Consider the following 21660-nt stretch of genomic DNA (forward strand, 5'->3'; position numbering starts at 1 on the left):
AGAAGGGTCCTAATGTCCTTGACCTATATAGCTTCTTCCTCACACCCCAGGCGATATCACTGGGGTCACCATCATTGCCACCACCGGCATCACTTTCGTCACCACCACTGTGTCATCGCTGTCCCCGGCACCACCACCAGCGCCATCACGGTCACCGCCAGCCTCACCAGCACAACCACTATCATCACCATCAGGGGTCCCATCGCTGTCACCAGCACCATCACCGGCAGCGTCACCATTGAGAAACTTCGTTTGTCGCAGCTGGACAGAGCACTTGAGGCCCAGTATCTTACTGGATCCCCTCAACCCCCCAGCGAGGAAGGGAAGCCCATTTCACCTGGAGAGGCCAGGCTCCCAGAGGCTGGTCACTTGCCCCGAGAGGCTATGGCAGGTGTGACCCCTGGAGTCATCCTGGGTAACCTTGCCCCTGCCTGCACTGAGGGGGACCTGACAGCTTGTTTTGGGTGTCCAGGAGCAGAGCTGTAGGAGGAGTCGAGCTGTCCTGAGAGCTCGGGGAGAGTCACTCTGCATGTGCATTTAATATTTCTAAACTTGGCTTGGAATACACCCAATCGGGTGATTCCCTGCCCACTATTTCTGTAAATCCTCCAGGCCGCCCTTTGAAAGAGGTTCTTAGCACCCTGCCTCAAGGCTGGGGAACTGAATGACAGCCAAGGACAGACTCAGGAGCCGGGCCTGGGTCTCTTTCCACTGCAAGGTCTGGAGCCAGCAGGAGACACTCTACTGAGGCAGGGGTGTTGGGGGGCGGGGCCAGTTCCTGACTTGGCAGCCCTTCTCTGGGCCAGTTCCCATCCACTCTGCTGCAAGGGGCTCCCAGCGTGTGAGAGAAGTGCTCACTTAGCCCCTTAGCTTTCCACCCCCTCTGCCCGTGCAGCCTGGGTAGGCTTCAACCAGGCCCTCAGTAAAACCGCAGGCCTGCCTCAGCCCCAGATCTCAGGTGCTCACCGAGGGCCCCTCTCAGGATCTGATTCTTGTGTGGACTTCCCCCACCAGCTGCGGGCGCGGGGGGCAAGTCCAAAAAGGTAACAAGCCCAAATCAGCCAGCCTTGAGGTTGGGACACCAACACCTCGAGTTTTGAGCACTCCACTGGCCAGAAGGACTAGGGCTTGGTGAGGCCAGACCTGTGACACAGCAGGCACCTGGTACCATCATGAATTAGGGGACCCACCAGCATTCACACTGCAGGGGTGGGGGGCAGCAAATGGGACTGTGTTAAAGCTAGCCATTAGGAGTTATAATGAGCTCCACTAAAGGAGGGGACTGCCAAGGTCCAGAGAGGTCGGGTGACTTGCCTATGGTCACACAGCAAGGAGGCAGCAGGCTTGGGATACAGTTGTGGGTTGGCCTGACTCCACATCTTTCTGGGCTTCTGGAGTGGCTCAAGGGGCACCCTGTCCCCTGTAAACCTGCCTGCCCCACATATCGGGAGAAGGGAGTGGATACTGGGTTACCTTCAGAGCTGGATGGCCTCTTTGTACAGCCCTGGGGTTGTGGCCCAGGTCTCAAAGGGAACGTTCTTGAAGAGAGATCTCAAGGGTGGCCACCTGAGACCCCAAGAAGCAGTTCAAAGTCTCTCTCCAGACTGGGCCTGGGAACCAGCACAACTTGTATGTGTAGAGGGGAATACGCAGGGCGGGTCTAGGGACTTTAACCCCACAATTTCCCAGTCTCCTATGGCTCACCATGTCACACAAAGAAGTCATTGCCTCCCCTCCACTCCTCCCTGGGCTCTCCATGAGAAAAGCACAGCTCAGTGACTGGAGGTAGAAATGGTGCAATTGCTTCCCCACACACCCCGCCCCGCCCTTCCCCTTCCCCATCAATCACCAGTCCCTTCATCCCAGCCTCCCTTCCTCACTACCACCACCATCTTCTCTCCCTGGTATTAGGCAGGAGCCTCCTGCTGACTCTCACCGCTTTCCTGTCCCCTCCAACCCACTCCCTCCTCGAGATAATTGAAGAGATTGTTCTCAAACCTAGCTCTGACTATGAGTGTGCTCCTGCTGAAATCCTGTCTGTGGTGCCCCGTCCCAGTGAGCCACAGCAAACATCTCAGGTAGGCATCAAGACTTTCTTACCTATGGCTTCACGATGCAGGGGGTCGGGCAGGGAGGTGTCCCACAGACCCCACAGACACATTAATGTAGCCACTGTTGTCTTAACCAAAATGGCGATCCTAGTTGTCACTCTTAAAAAATGTCTTTTCAAATATTTCAAGGTAAAAACACCACAGATGAAAGACATGCAGACCAGGAATCAAAGGACTAGGCCCCCATGGACATTTTGGTGCCTTGATGAGCAGTCCCTTGCCTGGCCAATACTCCTTCCCCAGGATTTTTTACCCAGCCTGGGGAGATGACTTCTCTCTAACTCTACAGTCTTTATTCTCTTCAGGTGTCTTCAACTTTCCCTGTAGAACTATGTCCCTTCCAATGCTTCCAGGGAGGACGCTCTTTCCCCAGTTCTGTTACCCAAAGGGGTGGGAGTTGGGCTTGGCACTGTCCCCGTTCTACACTTGCCTTCTCGCAAACCTCCCTCTCTGGAGTTTAAGGCTCACACCTTCTTCCCAGGAAAACACGCCCCCTTTCCCTTCCATTTGCAGCCCCTATTCTGGTCTCTTATTTCTCTTCATCATTTTCAGAGGCTAAGGCCGCCAGGTACAGCTATGTAGGTTGTACACTGCACAAGGGCATCTGGCTAATAATATGGGGACCGGTCTACGTCATATTCAACTTGTCATTAGGTGGGTTCTGGTGGGTTCTGGTGAGAGGCTGACTCTGCCTGAGGAGGGACTGCCTTCTTCTCATCTGCACAAAGGCACCATGTGGGCCCCAGGGGGCTGGCAGCCTCGGGGTTAGCCAGATGGTGGGCTGCAGTCCAGGTTCTTAAGGGAAGGAACTGCCTTGACAATTCCAGCAGGGACAGAAGGAAAAGCCGTCAGGAGGAATGCAATTAGAGGAGTGTCAAGGAGGAACACAAGTAGCAGGCACTTCCAGGGATCTGATAGAAGGCTGGGTGCCAGGATCTGCGGACTGGACGCATGAGAGCTGCCGGAAGAGCTCATCACCTACCTGCCCAGGTGTCAGGCTCCCCTGGAAAGCTGGGCTAGGTGGGAGCTGGCTTGGAATACGGATGTCTCTGACTCCTCCCAGACTCCACAGGGAGGGCACCAACATCTCTCCCTCACTGCTGAAGTCACAACACTGAGCACTGGAGGGCAATACCAGCCTGCTCCAGAGTCCCTTTGGCCCACTTCCTGTCCCTATTATACACAGAAATAGGTCCAGAGAGCGAAAGGCCACCAGGAATAAGAGATGCCCAAGAGTCTTTCTGCACAGCCTCTGAATTCTTATCTAGGTCGTGCTCCTCTTAATCCTTCCCCCTCTAGACTTGCTCCTCTCTCGGGTCCTCTCCACTCTAGACCTGCTCCTCCCTGGAGTCCTTCCCACCCTAGATTTGCTCCTTCCCGGAGTCCTCCCCCATCCACACCTGCTCCTTCATTGGGTCCTCCCCCCTCTAGACCTTTTCCTCTCTCGGGTCCTTCCCCCTGCAGACCTGCTCCTCCCTTAGGTCCTTCCCTCTGTAGACCTGCTCCTCCCTTAGTCTTTGACGAGTCTCCAGCTCATCCAACCTAGACCTGAGGTGGGCATGCTGCATCCCTCCCTCCCTGCCAGGAGTCCCATGCACCCTTCACAGACAGGGAAATTTCCCACTTCTCTCTTCTGTCATGCTTGAAGTCCAAACCATTACCACTTCTCACCTGGCTTGTGACTGGGTCTTCCCACTGCACCCCCAGAATCCTTTCTTTTCATGGAAATCTGAATTATTGGTTAAAAATCTAAACCTAAATTGGACTGGTCAGTCCCCAGCTTAATGTCCCCAGTGGTTTCTCAGTGAACTTAGGAAAAAGTCCAAGGACTCAATCAGCGCTCAGGGCCGGCATGGCCTCTGCCGCCTGTCTCTCTGCTCTCCTCCCTCCCCTGCTCAGCCCGGGACCTCCACTGCATTTCCTCAGTGTCCATCCCACAGGCTGTTGATCCTCCCTCTCCACAATCCCCCCTACTCCCGACTCAGGATCTTCCCCACCTCCAGGACTTCAGAATGTAGCTGAAAGTTCACCCCTCCATCCACGAACACCTGCCTTAATGTTGTGCCTTACCCCCTTCTCCCTCCCAGGACTCCTTACCCTTTACAACACGTGTTTGTGTCCCTGCTAAATGTCTCTTCAGCTAGAGCCAGGCAGACAGCATGGCTGGTCTAACGCTCCCCGCCCTGTGTTTGTCTAGCCCATGCCTGTCATACTAGTAGACGTTTAATAAACGTTTACTCAACGAAGAATGGCTGAATATGTGCTGGAGGCTTCCTCAGTGAGTCGATGGCAAGAAAGCCCAGTTCCTAAAGAGGCTCCTCCTCTTCTGCCTTCTAGTGAACATTTGTTGAAGCAGAACATGACAAGGTGTGTAAGCAAAGCCCAAAAGGTCATCGGCTCCAGGCAGTGAAAGACAGTCATGACCAGACAACGGGAACACAGGAGCCATAATCTAGTCATGCATCTGTCAATCAGTTATCAATTGCTGAACAAATATTTAGTGAGCCCTTCCCATGTGCTTATCTTTTATGTGAAGAGCTAATCAAATCCTGTGGATCCTTCAAAGACCTAGTGCCAATACACCCTCTTCCAGGAAGCCCCCCCACCAATTGCTTGAGCCCCTCTGACCACTGTCTTTTGCCCGCTCACTTTCTCAACAGGTGGGGACCCACTCCAGCTGGTACCACCTGAGCTGCCCAGCTCCCTGGCTTTAACCTGGGCCTCTTACCTTGAGTTGAGGAAAGGAGGTTAAAGATGAGGGGACAGGCCAAGACGACCACCTGGCCTGGAGGGGTGGCTGGCCAGCAGGTGAGGTTGTCCCACATCTTGCTGCAGCCTGAGGGGGAGGGGGAAGGCAGAGGACACACAGGTCAGCACAGTCACGGGGTTCTTCCAGCCTTGGGACCTGAGCCCACAGGCACCCATTCTTCTTCCTCCAGGGTCCCGCCTGGAGGAACCTCCCTTGTGAGAGAGCTGGCATCACCCTGCCAGGCTGCAAAGGGCCTCTCCAGATGGGCGGCAGGACTACAGCTCCGTTGTCCTCAGTGAGGGATGGAGCTCCCCCTGGGGGTGTTTTGAACAACAGGGGGGATTTTGTTTGTTGCAGAAATTAGGGGTCTCACCTGGCATTTGGAGGGCAGGTCCCAGGGATGCCAGGACATCCTGCAAGGTGTCATATGATAATGAATTATAGCATTGTAGTATTCTGCAAGACTTTCCGGTGAGACCCTGGGCATTTGTGTAGGTGAAAATGTGTTATAATGACAGAGCCTAGACTATTACTCCATTTTGCATATAAACACAAGGTACTTCCTGTATAGTTTTAACATATGTGGAGTCTTCCAGAAATGCAACTGAGTAAAGGGAGGGATTTTGTTGTATGTTGAACATTATTTTTTTAAAGATTTTATTTATTCAACAGAGCGCACAGCAGAGGAAGCAGCAGGCAGAAAGAGAGGGAGAAGCAGGCTCCCTGCTGAGCAGGAAGCCCAATGCGGAACTTGATTTCAGGACCCTGAGATCATGACTGGAGCCAAAGGCAGATGCTTGACTGAGCCATCCAGGTGCCCAGTATGTTGAATACTATTAAGAGCTGTTCAAGGTGGGGTGCCTGGGTGGCTCAGTGGGTTAAGGCCTCTGCCTTCGGCTCAGGTCATGATCCCAGGGTCCTGGGATTGAGCCCCGCATCAGGCTCTCTGCTCAGCAGGGAGCCTGCTTCCTTCTCTCTCTCTGCCTGCCTCTCTGCCTACTTGTGATCTCTGTCAAATAAATAAATAAAATCTTAAAAAAAAAAAAAAGAGCTGTTCAAGGATTTTAGAAAATCACATTACCTCTAACAATGCTGCCCATGAACCGGAGTCCGGGAAGCAACCACTGTATAGATCAACCCACCCATCGCATTTCCAGAATACAAGTACATTCCAGGCTTCAGACTATGTCTTCTTATTTGTCAGTGTCATCGTGTCTGAATGTATGCGTAGTATTTCATTACAAATCACTTTCCTTTTTATTTTTCTTTTACAACCAGAACTTCATTTAAAAAAAGAAAAATGGATGCACGTGTCCTGAATTTCATAAAGGAGACATTAGAAAATATTTGTCATAAAAGGAGGTGTTGGGAATGATGGGGTGGTGGGTATATTGGGATTCAGCTATGTCTTGAGGAGTCTTTAGAAAATTAAAAAAGCAACACCTCTGCCCCCAACTCAGTGAAATTGTGACTTGCGCTATGGGGTGGTGGTGTTCAGGAGGTGAGTTTGGAGAAAGCCCTGCCCTGCGGGCTGTGTTTTCCACCTCGTACCTATGAGCCCTGAGGGCTGGCTGGTGAAGGGTGCACAGTGGGGTCCCTAGGCGGTTGCTCTAATAGGCAGATGCATGATTTTGCCTCCTCAGGGTCTGGGTGTCCTTGAGGGACTAGGACTCTTCTGGATCCCCTTGCCTGGGGGAGATTTCATTGTTTCTTTTCAACCCTGCCAGACCCATAGATTTTCTCAGGAAACCCAACCCCCAAGCCAAAGTCAATGCCAGCTGGGCCCAGCCCAGCCCAGCCCAGGTCCGAAGGTTCATAAATTTATAAGAAGGGGGCCTGGGAAGAGGAGGTAAAAGGACGTCCCCAGCTGGGGAAGAGCCCTGGGAGCCTGAGTGCTAGAGTGGGCTGGCACTGGGGAGGGGGCCTTCTGGGGCTGCAGCAGCCGGGTGGGGCCAACGGCTGAAGGCTGAGAGCATCTGCGTTCGCAAGGCCGTGCCAGAGAACACAGCCTCCCTTTCTTGGGGCCCCAACCCCTTCGGTCCACTCTGTCTTGAGGCTTCTGTGGCCTCCCTCTGGCTCCCAGTCCCTCCTCCATTCCTGTGCCAACCTGTCTGGAGGACCTGAAGGGACCCATGAGGCCAGGCACATTCTGCTCACCATTTAAGACCCTGTTAGTAACAGCAGCAGTTACGGAGCCTTTGTATGTGGGAGGCACAGTTCTACCCTCTTTAAACAAACAACGTATTTAACCCTCCCATTTTACAGATGAGTAACTGAGGCATGGAGCCATCAGGTAACTAGCCCAAGGTCCCATCGCTGGTGAATGGTGCAGCCTGCTCACCCACTCCCATGCTCCCTCTCCAGCAAACCTCTCACACTTCTCCCATTCTGAAGGGCTCCAGGCCCATTTCTTGGGGGAATTTTGCTCTGCTGGACTCTAGCCCTCTGACAATGCTGGGCACACCTTGTTTTGTAGGCCAGTTATTGCATCTGGGTCCCCGCCAAACTCAGCTCTATGGTTCTCAAGCTGCAGCATGGGTTGGAGAGCAGATTCAGAGCTGGGTCCTCAGCCCTGAGCTCAGCTTGCCCAGAAGCAGCACAGGGAGAGGGAGACTGGGCACTGTCCTTCAGGAGGCTGCACTTGGCCTCAAGGACTCTCAGCACCACCAGGACTGGGCTGTGAACTGTGACATGGCAGGGGAGCCAGGGAAGAAAAGCCAATGGGGGCATGTAGTCAGGGAAGCTTCCTGGAGGAGGCAGTAGGTTCAGGAAGTTGAGAACAGAGTGGTTGGTAAGACAATGCTAGCCATCTGGAGAGCCTCTTGTCTGTGTGTGTGTGTGTCCCAGAGAGGCCCCACACGCCCCACCATGTATGTTCCTAGGCCCACAGAGATGCAGGGTGCTGGCTGGCTGTGTGTGTCCACCAGGGACTTCCACCTAAGCAAGAAAGCAAGCCGGGAGCCTGGGGTGCGAGCGGGGGAAGGACAGGGGGCTTCTGTGTGCCAGTTTAGAGACACGTGTGCACTGACAGACACATACAGACACTCACTCCCAGACACAAAGAACCACAGACATATGGGCAAATACATATACATGTATGCTTATGTGGACAGAGAAAGACCAGACACAGCAAACAAAGGCACAGAGAGATACAAGCAACTCACAGACATGCAAGCACAGAGAGGAACGGGCACACCGCAGATACACACACACACACACACACACACACACATCCACAAACCACCACACAGAGACACCGCGCACCGGGCAGACACATCCAGGCCTCTCCAGGCTTACAGACACACATGCGCCTGACACACACAGACACTTGGAGTCCGACATGGGGCTTTACAGGTCCCAGAGGCACACGCAGCTCCACACCCACGTGGGCCAAGAGCACACATCTGGACATGCACGAACACGCACAGAGCCCCACGCAAGGTCACGGGCAGACTCATTGCCCACAGACCCATACTTGCCCTCCTCTGGATCCCAGGCCGTCTTCCTGGTGGCAGGATGTTGGCACCCGGCAGGTGCCCTGTGCCAGCAATGATCTCACTGAGATCACGAGGGTGGCTTGCCCTCAGAGCCTAGGAGGCACTGCAATGGGGGCCTAGATTCTGGGGTCTGGGCCTCTCTGGGCTGCCTGCAGTCACAGATCCTGCTGCTAGGGCCTGCCGGGGCTGGTGTGCAGTGTCTCCTGCCTCCCTGCCCTGGAGGGGGTGGCGGTGCATAGATAGTGGGTGGTCTGGCCACCTCTCACCCAGGTCTTAGTCTTAAGGCCCTAGGAGGCAGGTATCTGTCCTTCCTTAAGAGCCGAGGGAGTTAAAGGCCCTCCCTGAGGCTACAGAAACTCACTTATGGTGCAGGAGGCAGACACTCTGGGCACCTGGGCCAAGAAGGAGGGATCCAGGAGGGGTTGCATAACTGTTAGCCTCAGAGAGCTGACAGGAGACTGGGGAGCCCAGGAGATGTAAAGATGTTCCCTACTCCTGGGCAAGGTCATTCTGTAACCTCAAGTTTGGCCTCAGGGAGGTGACCTGGCAGGGAGGCCCAGAGCAGACACAGCAACCCAACTGCTCAGCCCTTCTCCACCCTTAGTGAACCTCGGGCTCCATACCCACCCCCACTCCCTGTAAGACGTCTGCTGAGGCACCTCCCACATCCCCAGCCTCTCTCCTTCTCCACGTCCTGTGGCCCACCCTTCAGAATCTGGCTCAAGGGTACCTTTCAAAGAAAGGTCTCCATAATTCCTTCCACGCCTTCCCCAGGGCTGCTGTGCCAAGTGTGGGGCTCCCGGGGTGGGAGAGTGGGGAGTAGAGGATGCTGTCTGTCATCTGATGGGATAGCCCTGCCAGCTCTAGGCAGCTAGGCAGCCTTGGTCTGTGGGTACCTCTGGCATCACCCTTCCCCGGGCATCACCCTTCCCACCATGAGGCCGGAGCTTTCCCACCGCCCTGCAGGAGGAGGAGCCGGGCCCTCAAGTGTTCATCCTCCAGGTTTGACTGTGACTTGTCTCATCAGCTGGACAGTGCATGAGCTGCTGGTTCATCTGGCCTACGGAGGGTGGGCTGGGATGGGAGGGAAGCATGTGCGCCTGGGGGCTGGTGTGCGCGTGGTGATACCTCTGGGTGCAGAGCCTGGGGCTGGGAGGAAGGAGCTGGGCCTCAGAACCCCCAACCTAGTGTGTGCTCCTTGGTGAACTGCAGGGAGCTCCCAGTACTGGGGTAGGGGATGGGATAAGAGAGGCCTGTTAGGGTTTCCTGCTTCCATCTGGTCCCCCAGCTTCTTCCAGCATCCTCTTCTTGCCTCTGGCAGCTCCATGGTGCCATCCCCACCCGACACGTGTGGGAGGAATGTGCCTGGATCTGGGCGCACGACATGATCAGAGGCGGGGCTCCTTGGGGGTCTGGGGCCCTCTCTGCCCACTGGGCCTCACCTGCTGTGTCATTCTCCAGCCAGGCTTCCTCTAGGCATTTCTTGCGTTGCACCTCGATCATCCGCAGATGGTAACATTCCTCCTCCCACTGCAGGCTGGTTGCCTGGCCACCCTGGGGGACAGACACAGGGAGGGGACCCATCATCCTCATTAGCTGCCTATCTCGCATCCACAGACTCTGGGAACATGAGGCCAAACAAGGCCTGTCACTTGACTGATCCAAGTTCAGACAGAACCACAATCCCAACCTCGGACTAAAACCCGACCCAGACCTGGATCGGACCCGGAACTCTTGTTCACTGTCCCCACAGCTGGGTCTGCCTTGAGGGTCCTGTCATGGCTTCCTGGTGGCTTCCAAGACTGCTGCAGCTGTAACAACTTGGTCATTTTTTTTGCGGGGGGGGGGGGCGGGTACTATGGCATTACTTTGGACGAAGGTTGGAGGGCTTCTCTGTGGGGCCCAGAGCTGGCCCTCGGGACTCTGCCACCCTCCAGCCTGGGTTGGGAGTTCTGGATCCTTGCCTCGCTCTCTCTGGGTGGGAGGGGTCTAGCTAGTGCTACCTGATTATGAGGAGCTGGTCCCTGGAGCCAGGCCTGGGAGGAATCCAGGAGTCTGGCTCCATCTTCCAGGCTTTGTCCCCATTCTGGGAGCCTGTACTCAGTCTCCTGGGCCACAAGGCTGGGAGGGGGCCACTGGCCCTCCTTGCCCAGACCTCACCTGCTTTCTTCTTAGCTTCTAAACAATTCCAGCTGTTTCAGATCTAATGAAGGAGGGGAAGTTTCAGGAAATAAGAGAGGCCCCTCTAGGATGGTTTGCCATCCCACCACACCTCCTTTGCCTCAGCCCCTGCCCCTGCCCCTGTCCCTGCCCCTGGGAGGTAGGGAGAAGGGATGGGGAGGCCCAAGCCTCCTGCCTCCCCTTTCCCACACCCTGGCCAGGGATCAGGGATGGAACCAGACCTGCGTGCTGCTGTGGGGGCTGGACAGGCATTGGCACTGGGTCTAACATGCGAGTATGGGTGATGGCTGCCCAGGGACAGACAGGAGAAAAACAGGTCTTGGGAACCACTGGGTAGGGGAAGGCAGGTGAAGGCCTCCACTGAGCTGGTGGAAACTTCTACGAGTCTCTTTAGCTTTAGGAAAGTGGCTGCCACCCCTGGGCAACCCCATATCAGTTTCTTCCTCCCTGCTCAGGGAAGAGAATGCCACGGCTTCCCAACAGGGCCATTGGAGAAAGTTTAGCAAGGCAGCTCCAGAATCAAATACTTTCTGTTGTCTGTTCCTCCTGCCCTGGGACAAGGTCCTCAATTCCCTCAAATGGGCCCCAAGCACCTCCCCCGCTGACTCAAAGGCGCGTTGCCATGGGGCTATGGAGGAAAGCATTTCCTTCCTTCTGGCCTGGTACCAAGGGTGTGACTTTGGCCACTGTTCTAAGGTGACCACACAGAGGGATAAGGATCCCACTTGCCAGAGAGCTCGCCATTGCCTGCTATGGCTATACATTGTCGCCATTGCTGTAGAAGAAGGGGGTCCAAGCAGAAGCTGGCCAACTCAGTGTTCAAGAGGCTGCAGACTTGAGTCCCTTCCACTCAACACTCTTGTCCCTTGTGGAGGCCTTGGTGGAGCCTCTTTATCACAAAGGTCCTCAATGTCCAACTTTCCCACACGCAGCTAAGCACCATGGATGGCCTAGCCCAAGGGCAAGAGAAGGCTTCACTGTCCGGGATGCCTTTCAGACTTCTCAGCACCCAGACCTCACCTGCCCATGTGCCATGGGTCTGGAAGCCCCACAGTGAACCTGGGTTCCATCTTGGACTGTTAATTTTATCAGCCAAGGGAGGGAAGGACATAAGCTGGTAAATCACTTAAAACTTGGTATATGGAAAGCAACACAGATCTACTGTGGAGCAGAATATGGTTCTTCATATAACTGTTTCAAAGAAAATACATGGGATTTGAAGGAAATGTGCTGCGGTCTCTCTTTGGGGTCACACGTTTCCTTTCTTGCCCAAAAGCATTACTCAGACTGAAACACCTGAGATGCTCTGTCTTCAGTGATCTGTGACTGGCTCATACTGCTCAGGCATGGGAAGAGGGGTGGCCAAAGGACCCCAGAGGTGACTTCTGGAAGTCACTGGCTCATGTCTCACCATTGGTCTTGCTTGTCTGGAGAACGATTCTCCCCAAAGTGCCTTCTCAGCCTTACTGCTCTCCAGGAACGCAGATCCTCCCTCCCAGCCTCGCCTATGTCTCTTGCCCATTCTCTCCTACCCTGCTCCCCACAACATGACCATGGGATGGATGGGAGTAGACATCTGCTGTTGCTGTCTTCCACCATCCCTTATCCTCCTCTGGTGCCATGTCCTCATCTCCACCTGGGAAACCACCTCCTTCCCCACTCCTCCTTCTTGGGGTTCTGATGAACAGTCTTCTAAGAGATCAACATGTCATCAGACTTGAGCCCATCAGAGCATTCCTGGCCTTAGTGCCTTGCACATGGCCCAAATCAGGCTGCTCAGAGCCAGCAGGCTCATTCCTGGGACTTTGGATTAAGAGATTAGACAAATAGATTTGGTCTTTCCAACTAGACTGGAAACCTCAAAGCGTTCAGGGGTTGGAACTACTGCTACCATCTTGTTTCTTCTTGTATTCTTGTGGAACACAACAAAGAAGGCCACACAGGTAAAGGATGAATAAAAAAATGGAGAAAAACTGGGTCCTCTTGACATTATCTCTGTCCCTGGATGCAGCCATGCCTGAAAGTAGCCCTGCTTCCAGCAACATGAGTCAATATCTTTGTTAATTGCTTGAGTCTGTTGAGTTTTCTGTTTTCTGTCTCTACAACCAAAAAAAGTCCAGACTTGTGCTCTGAGGACAGGACAGTGGATGTCCCCATTTGCTAGGTCCTCTTTTTTTTTTTTTTTTCTTTCTGAAAGAGTGCACAAGTCAGAGGGAGAGAGAGAATCTCAACAGCGTCCATGCCCAGGGTGGAGACAATGCAGGGCTCAATCTCACAACCCTGAGATCACAGCCTGAGCCAAAATCCAGTCAGATGCTTAACCAACTGAGCCATCTAGGGACCCCTTTGCTGGGTCTCTTAAGCCAGAGCTGTGGCCACACTCTTTGCCAAGAGATCATTCTCTTTCAGTCACCAAGGGCATCATAGGGTTCCTAGCAGCTTCTGCTTACAGCTCTTTGAAGGTGGAAGGCTATTGGGTCAACCTCTCTAGCTGACTCTGTCCATCTGTCCCAACCAGCAGCATAGCTACAAAGTCTTTCCTAAGAGGCAGTTTTCAGAGGAGGTGGGCAGGAGGCCCTGGGGTAACCTGGCAGTATGGGCTGTCTCAGAATAACCTGAGGGTCCTTTGGAAGATGAGCTTTGTCTTTACCCCAGTTCAGCTGAGTGTTAGACCCCATCTGCAGAAGGGTAGAGGAAAGAAAGACCCGAGATCCCCTAGCAAGTACACATTCCTAGATGGGAACTGCATCTCTGACCACTAGTCTGGACTACATCAATCCCTGTCCATGACCTTGCCTGGGGCCATCTGGTCTACCATTGCTCTTTTGGGGGACAGGGCCAGGGCAGCTCCCTGTAGCCCTTATCATTGAGGAATTCACGCAGACTTTGAACTTCCTCTTCCACTTATTTCCCTATGCTAAACATCCTCATTATCCCTCTGGACTCCAGACATACTAAGCTGGAAAATTCCCAGCCAGATGCAACCAAACCTACTGATTCTAGGAAAGCGTTCCAGGGTGGGATATAACTGGGGTATGGGCTTCACAGAGAATTGGGTAGCAGAGGTGCGTCTTTGGAGAAGTGTAAATTTGACCATTAGAGGTGGAGTAAGAACATTCCAGAAAGCAGGAGCAGTGTGTACAGAAGCATGGAGGTATGAAAACGCCTAATACATGCAAGGTTGCAAATACACGGTATGGCAGCAGCAGGGGGTCCTGAGGCATCAGGGGACAAGTTGTGGGACACAGGCAGAGGCCAGCCCTCATCAGGTCCTGCCTGGACCAGTATACTAGCTTTCAGCCCCACCACCTGCAACCCAAAGACCCCAGGAAATAGGAGTCAAAGCCCACACTTCAAAACTGGCATTCAAGGCCCTCCCTATTTCTACTACTGCCTACATTTCCCAACTTGTCTCCTGATGCCCCACATGGAGAGGAGAAATGAGGGCTTTCTCTCAAGCCCTCACCAATTCCCCTGCTGGGCTGAAGTCACCTGACCTTGAGGGTGGGTTGAGGTGGGAGTTTCAGGCCAGATGGAGCCCCCAGCACCTTCCCTACTACAGGAGTTCCTGAGCCCAGAAGAGGAGACCCAGGCAAGAGTGAGGAAGTCTGTAGCCTCCCTTGAACCTGAGTCTTTTTCCCTCCCCTGCCATGGTACTGTCTGGATAGGTGAGGTGACGGACTGGATGTTGGCAGGAGAATCCTGAGTCTCTGGTTGGGGGCAGGAATTAATCCCAGTCTCATTATTCTGCCTGTTTACCTGGGTCTCTCCTCTCTATCCTCACTGTGAGGGGCTTGGGAGAAAGTCCTGCTTTCTCTTACATGTGGGGCTCCCTGAGATCTGGGGTAGGGTGCAGATGCTGGGAGTTGTGGCTGTTAGGTGATAGGGGCTCTGAAAGACGGGATGGGGGCCTGACTCAGGTTTTGTGGGTGCCCTACCCACCCCTCAAGGGGAGCTTGAGCTCACAGCTACTGGCCTGGAATCAGAATTCCCAGCCAGAGAACTATGGCAGGAGAAGCCAAGGGAGCGTGGTGAAGGAGGAGTCCCTCTGAGGGGCAGCTGGCTTCTGAGAGGGGTCTAAAATGCAGCAGACTGGATTAGGCGAGAGAGAAGAGAGAACTTCTTGCCTGCAAATTACCAAGCTCTGGAAGGCCACTCTGAATGATCTGTGCTTCTGAGACTTGCCCAGGAAGGCCCTTTGTCCCTGACAGGGATGGCTGGGGAACGGGGGAATAAAAAGTAAGGGTGGTCCCATTTACCACTCTCCCATCACCAGCTCATATCCCATGATTTATTTAAGCCTCCTCCTCCTGCCATTGAAATAATGGGGCAACAGAATCACTGGGGGAAACTGAGGATCCTGAGAGAAAGCTGAGGGGTCAAAGGCACGCAGGACCCCAACCCAGCTTCCCAGACTGTGCCCCTCATACTGGCTTTTGTGTTTGAATTGGTGAGGAGATAGAGAGGGTGCAGTGGGGGGAGAAGCAGGAGGAGACGGGGCAGTAGGGAGGAGGGGGGCACACAGGAAGGTGGGGTAAATCATGGGATCCAGAAATCACAGGAAAAGAGGAGAAGCACGCTCCCAGCTTCTCAGGAAACCCTGAGAAGTTGAAATAGGGCCTCATCCTATTGGGAAGAGGCACAGGGAGATGGCTGGGGTGATGGGAATGTGGGCTAGTTTGATCTGGGCAGTGGCTACAAAGATGTGCACACATGGGACAACTCCTGCACGGTCACTGCAGGTTTGTACATTTTACGAATTAAAAAATGTCTCTGAAGTCCTGAGGCAGCCTGCAGCAGGCTATTGCTGTTTTGGAAGAAGAAACTCCTCTTGGTGAGGCCACAGATTCCAGAATCAGACTGCCTGCCACTTCCTGGCTGGGTGACCTTGGGCAAGTCTCCCCACCGCATCTGTAAAATGGGGCACCATCTACTTCCAGGGCTGCATCCAGGGTCACATGTCAAGGACACCAGGGAACAACCAAGAAAGGTTAGTGGTCATTGACAAAGGCTCAGGCAGCCCCTTGTGCCAGGCTGGCCTTGCCGTCTGCATCAGGACCTGGGCCTTGCCACTGCCCACACGATCTGCCAGGCAGTCTGAAGTTCCCGCCGGCTGCCACGTGGGCGCTGTGTCCACCAGAGGGGAGGTCTCAGGGCAGGGATTCCCTCACCCCCTACTGCTGTTCAATTTCTTCCCCCTCCCTGTATTTTTACATTCTTTCGCCAACAGTCTGATGCCTCTGCTTTCTGAATATCCAAATTTTGCCAACCTACCTCCTCCTGGGAGAGGCCGAATTCTGGGTGGTATGTTGGGGGTGGGGGGTTACGACAAAAAAGGAGACATAGGAAGCAGGTTTGGGCATGGGGCATGAAAGAACTTTCCACATCTCAGGGTGGTCCCAGAACAAGGGATCTCATTATGAGAATACAAGCTTAAAGATGTTTCATCTGGGGCTAAGCCTGGCCCCATCTAAGGGCACTTCTTGTGGATGTCCTTCGGTATACGAAGCCTCTTGGGGATTCTTTGTAGGGGATCATTGTGGCAATGGCCAGTGAAGCAGGAGCAGCAGGGACTCAGGTTTAAATCCTCTGTCTCTTGAAAGCCATCCTGGGCACCCCGGAGGGAAAAAGGACTCAGTTTACACACATGGTGTGTGTGTGTGGGGGGCCATGTTGGTGTTGGGGCCACGTGCTGAGAACGGAACACCAGCGTGGGCAGACGACAGGCTGAGACTTCCATATAGAGTCGGTTGGTGACCTCCTGCCCTCTTCTGATGATCGGCTGTGCAGGAAGAACTTGTTTTTCAGATAGCGGGAGGCACTTCCTGAGCGACATGGACCCTCACATCATGAGCTACATGAAACCGGGGTGCAGATAAAGACTGGGGCCCCATCCAGGGCAGGGCTGGACGTCCACCCACCCACCAGCTCTCTGTACAGGCTCATCACAACCCAGGCCAGAAGGATCCTTGCAGTCAGGCCCCAACCCCTAGCAGTATCGCCACACTGCCTGGGGGTGCTGGACCAAACCACGCTGTCTGGGGATGTCTGAACAGCAGATATCAAGGAATTCCTGTTCGTTTTGTTTAGCGCGCTGGGGGTATCGTGGTGGTAGCGGAAAATGTCCTTTGGTTTTAAAGAATGCACCTTAAAATCATGGGGGGTGCAAGGTCATAATGTCTACAATTGATGTTACAAGACTTCAGCCAAAAAAAGGGAAATGATGCCAATATTAATTGTTACCGGCTATCAGTTGTCCAGCGTAGGGCCCGGGAGGGGATGGGCACCGGCTGTTCCCATACTGCCACTGTGCTGACATCACCCCAAGGACTGAGTATTTCCATGCTCATTACATTATTCTCTGTCTCTCTCTTTCATATGTTTGAACATTTTTTTCACAATAAAACGTTAATTTAAAAAACCTATAATGCGGTGGAGAGATGAAGCTGTGTTTCTTTGACTTCTGAAATACATCTAAGGTATGTGAGCAACTGTGGGCATATTATACAATTGTGTTGGGAAGTCCAGCTGGGGAGGGCAGAGTGTGGGAGGCTGAGCAGCAAAGGCAGGGAGAGAGGGGCAGGGCTTCCTCTCATCCCCTGGCCCCATGCCGGCATCCCTGGCCAGAGAGGCCAGTGAGGGGTCCCTGCGAGTAGCAGGCTTGGCCTAAATTAGGTTGCCCCTGAGGCTGCCCACCGTGGGAGGAATTATGTTGCCTACCTCCCAGCCTTCCCTGAGATGACCCCTCACCTACCTGGGCCTGGAGCCTCACCCCCACATTGCCTGCCTAGCTCATGAAGTCCCCTGGGCTCCCAAACTAGGGATCGAGTGAAGAAAAGGCCTATCCCAGGTCACACAGCTCTTGATCCTCCCTCAAGCCTCACAGAAGGGGGGCCGAGCACTCTCTTCCCATTTCTCCTGCACCGGGGAGGGGGAAGCCAAGATTCCCACCCTCCCTTTTGTGATGAGGAAACCGATACCCTTTCACAAAGATCAAACATGTTCTCAAGGGCAACTGGCCATTGGCATGGAGGAAGGTGAGGACCAGGTCTCATGGGTTCCAGAAACATCAGGGAGGACTGAGACTCAGGGCACCAGGATGGGAGGTTGGAAATTTCTGAGGAAAGTTCACTCTTCAAGCACAGTCCCCTAAGAGCCCCAGGTGGCTACGGTTGTCATTCTGCTCGAGAAGGAGGGAGGCCTGACCCCACTGTAGCCATGTTTCCCTAAAGCCCGCAAGGTGGTCTGCTGGGGGCCAAGAGGGCCTGCCCAGCCGTGCACAGGCCCTGGAGAGGCTGAAAGCAGATAGCTAGGGTAGGATGGCTACGGCATACTGAGACCTCCAGGAGCGGGTGGGCAGCAATCTGCCTCAGAGAGGAGGTAGGAGAAGCCAAACCTTTCCCAGCCCCTGGGCCATCCCTGCTTCTGGGGGGTGGGGTTGTGTGCGGGGGATCTGGGGGCTTCTTCCTCCTTCTGGGATCAGGCCCATTGGTCCTGCCAACAGAGGATCTTTTATAGTTTTTGGTGGAATGTTGGCCCATTTGTCCAAACTCTTTTAGGGCATTGTCCTGCCTCCCCTAGGGAGCCTTCCCTGACTGCTCCTCTCAGTGATCCTTGCTTCGGTGCTGGTAAACTGCACCCCGTAGCCCCCTGGGCTCTTCCTCCTGGGCCACTGGCTCTGCTCTCCCTGACCAGCCTGAGAATCTTCCCAGGGCAGGACCTGGGTCTGCTCCTCCTCTGACATCCACCCTCCCCGTCCCTGAGCTGGGGATTGCCCTGAGTAGTTCTGCTACCAGTGAAGAGCCCCTGTGCCTGCTGTCCAGGGGGTAGGGGCAGTAGAAGGTCTGACAGGTGGCCTTGGGGCAGACTTCCTCTTCTGAGACACTAGAGGTTTTCTTTCCTCTTTTTTGCTTCCCTGTTCAGAGATTTCCCCTTCCCTGACTGAGGTCAGGGCACCATAAACAGGAGTGATAAGGCCTTGGGTCTTTACACTGAACTTTGCAGCTGCCATTTTATGACTCTGATGATTATCAAGTTCTGCTCCCAGGACAGGCAATGAGCTTCTCGTCCCCAGTATGTCAAGACATTAGCTAGATGAAAACACAGAGAATTCTGCTTCAGTGGAGGTGATTGTAAGGGAGGTAATCATGGGATAGAAGAGACTAAGCGATTAGTATACTCTACCCACCCACCAGCCAGCCTGGAGCTGCTGTTAGACCTGGGACCCACTTGGGTTAGGCTCCAACTAAGCAGCAACCCCAGATTCCTCAAGTACTGGGATAGGCAGACAAAGAAAACCAACCTCAGTCCAGGGCTGATTAGTGGGGGACAGGTATCTTTGGGACTTATTTTGCCCATCTGTAAAATGGGCTTGGGTGGACTCCATGAGTTTTGAGGTCTTCCCTGATCTTAGAGGGAGATGATCCATGCATCTCCCACCCGAATCAGCATCTGCCCTGCAGGCAAGCCACCCGCAGCAACACATGAGGGCACGGCCACGCGTGGGGCTCACCAGCACACATGCCTTAAAAGCATACACACATCTTGTGGGGTTGAAGCAGAAGCTGAGAAAAAGGACGCCCCGGCTTCTTGGCTGTGTGCACCTTGCTCAGCTTTCTTCAAGCACACGTCTGGCCCTTCTTCATAAACACCACCCAGAGCCTCTCACTGCCCACCACCTTCCACCTTGGGCTCTTACCTTTCAGCGCGGCTCAGTGCGAAGGCACAGGAAGGGCCTGCCAGTCAGCCACCTTACCCCAAAGCCCCTTCCTAGCGCTGCGTCTGCTGCTGAGACCTCACTCCTACACGTAACACACACCGCCCCACCGCTACCTCCAGACGGGCCCAGCACACAAAGACGACCCCCGTAGACTCCCTCGCTGCCACCTACTGTCCACCAGGCCTTCCATTTCAATCGACCACAGTCCCCCCACCCTGCCTCCGCTGACTTCCCCGCCCCACGCACAAAGCAGCCACTACACCGAAGGCAAGTTTATGGAGCACTCTCTCTCCTGGCGCCCTTCCACCGGTGTCCCAGCTCGCCGCGCTGAGCGGGCTCTCAGCGGCGCAGGGTGGGACTAGGAGCGACCAGGATCCACCCCCTCGGGTCTAGATCCGGGCCGAGGCTGAGCTGGGAGGAGAGACCCGGCGCTCCGTGCCCCTCATTCCGCTTCCACAGACGTGCGCACAGACGGCCGGGCTCCCGCCGCCCCCACTCCACCCGCGGCGGCCGGGACTCCGCGTTGCCCGGCGGGCACTCACCGCGGGGCCGAGGGTGCAGGCGAGGGCGCTGGCCAGCACGCAGAGCCAGCGGGCGGACGGCGAGCTGGTCGGGCGCATGGTCTGCCCTGAACCCGGGGCAGGCGGCCCGGCGCCGGGAATAGGCGTGCGGGCTGCGCACCTCGCGGTCGACGGCGGGGAGCCCGGCAGAGTGGCGCGGTCGCGGTGGCCCCGGCGCAAAGAGGCGCAGCTCGGGACTGGAGGCGGGCCCCGGGGGCTCGTCTGACGGGCGGCGGCTCTGGCCAATGGCTCGGCAGAGGCGGGACCGCCGCTCAGGTATGGGGCGGGGCTGGGGGCTCTCCCGCCGTGGGGTAGTCCCTGCGCTTGGTCCGCGGATCCCCCGCCCCAGGTCAGTCTTCGGTTGCCTGGAGTTCGCTAGCCCTCACGCCTTCCGACCGCAGCCTCGGGAGTCTCGAGACCCCAACACGCCGCGTGCTTGCCTGCTTAGCTCACAACGTTTCCAAGCGCCTGGATGCCGTCTCCCACGCCCGCACGCTCCCTCAGCCCCACCCCAGGACGCTCTCCACGTCCACCTTCAGGGCCACCTCCTCCGGGAAGCCTCCCTGCCCGCCTCCCCATTTCCCATGTCTGCGCCTCGGAGGACTGGTGCTGGAGGGCCGGACTACGAGACACCTGTCACTTCTTATCCCCCAGGCTGTGGGCTGCGGCCTGCGTAGGGTCCTAGGTTGTCAGCGACCCAGAGGTGAGGCACGTGGTTTGATCCATTTTCAACCGCCCCAGCTCATCCCTCGTCCCTACCGGCCGAGCGAGGGGAAACAATGGCGCGAGTGAGGCCCTACCCTGGGATCCTTGGTGCCACCCCTGAGCCCAGGCGACCGGGCAGGGCGCGTTTGGCCCTGGCTGGGCTCCCGGGCCCTTCACGACCAGAGAGTGAGGTGTCGTGCTTTAGGGAGGATGGCACGTCCGCGTTCTCGCGCGTCTCGGCTCAGGCACCTCCTGAGGGAGGCTGGGCCGAAGTTCCAGCGCCCTCGCGCGGGGAGGGAAGATCTGTACCCGGTGCTCCTGACCAGGCTGCAAAACCCACCTAAAATGAAGCGGGAGACTTCCTCCTTCTCCTCCTCCCGCCTTCTCTGTTTTACAGCCCGGGAAGCAGAGGTGTAGAGAAAGGGCTGCACTCGGGCCGCCTGCCTCTGGTGCCTCGCTTCCGTCCGCCGGGTGACAGTGGATCAGCCTGCCTCCACTTCGCGTCCTCAAGGCTCAGTTTTATTCGTCCCTAAAATGAGGTGATGGTTCAACCCGCGCCGCGCCCCGGGAGGTTTTCTTGTAGACCAAGAGCAGGTGGCTGCCTTACCCTCTTTCCCAGGACTCGGAACGGTGTGATCGAGGCTGGAGGTGGCGCTGGTGGTGGCAGAGATAGGGTGGATGGTGGATGAATGTGATAAAGGGATGACAGTGTCCAGTGGAGAGGCGGGGAGGACTGGCACGACCGGGGCTCCCAGTGGGAAGCGAGGCTGCTTGAAGGAGCTCCACCAGGCTCCAGCTGACCAGCAGGTGCCTCAGAGTTCCCTGAAGACACACCCGGGCTTCCCTCCTTAGAGCTCAGTTAACTCTGGCCTCTGACTTTCTGGCATGGGAGGAAGTTACTGGGAATCGGGGAAAAGCCTGAAAGGGATGAGCTCCCAGCCCCTCCCCAACTTAGGTTTATTTGGGGTGCTGTCATTTGCTTCCCCTTCTCTTCCGTTCTCCCTCCCTCTCTCCCTTGCACATTTATTAATAGCTTGCTGTGTACCAGCCTCTGTGCTGTGCACTGGGGCACGGAGGTCGGTAAGACAGGGGAACCTCTTGGGGGGGGGGGGGGGAGGATCTGGAGAGCTATTGTACT

The 21660-nt window shown here is 55.3% G+C and overlaps 1 protein-coding gene across 2 annotated transcripts in view; it reads right to left on the minus strand.

Annotated features, from left to right (window-relative positions):
• The window catches only part of VIPR1 (vasoactive intestinal peptide receptor 1), a 32867-nt gene extending 11694 nt beyond the window's left edge, over nt 1–21173 (minus strand). The window contains exons 1-3 of one of the 2 annotated variants that reach the window (XM_032861091.1): nt 20863–21173; nt 9800–9911; nt 4840–4947 (exon numbers count right to left, since the gene is read on the minus strand). In XM_032861091.1, the coding sequence (XP_032716982.1) occupies nt 4840–4947; nt 9800–9860 (169 nt within the window). In that variant the 5' untranslated portion in view covers nt 9861–9911; nt 20863–21173. Of the gene's footprint in view, nt 1–4839; nt 4948–9799; nt 9912–19799; nt 19978–20862 lie in introns of those variants that run through there. The other variant, XM_032861090.1, reaches the window with a different exon arrangement.
• Nucleotides 21174–21660: the final 487 nt, after the last annotated feature.

This window comes from Lontra canadensis, unplaced genomic scaffold (assembly GCF_010015895.1).
Source record: "Lontra canadensis isolate GAN:19392208 unplaced genomic scaffold, GSC_riverotter_1.0 scaffold20, whole genome shotgun sequence".
Classification (NCBI taxonomy): Eukaryota; Metazoa; Chordata; class Mammalia; order Carnivora; family Mustelidae; genus Lontra; species Lontra canadensis.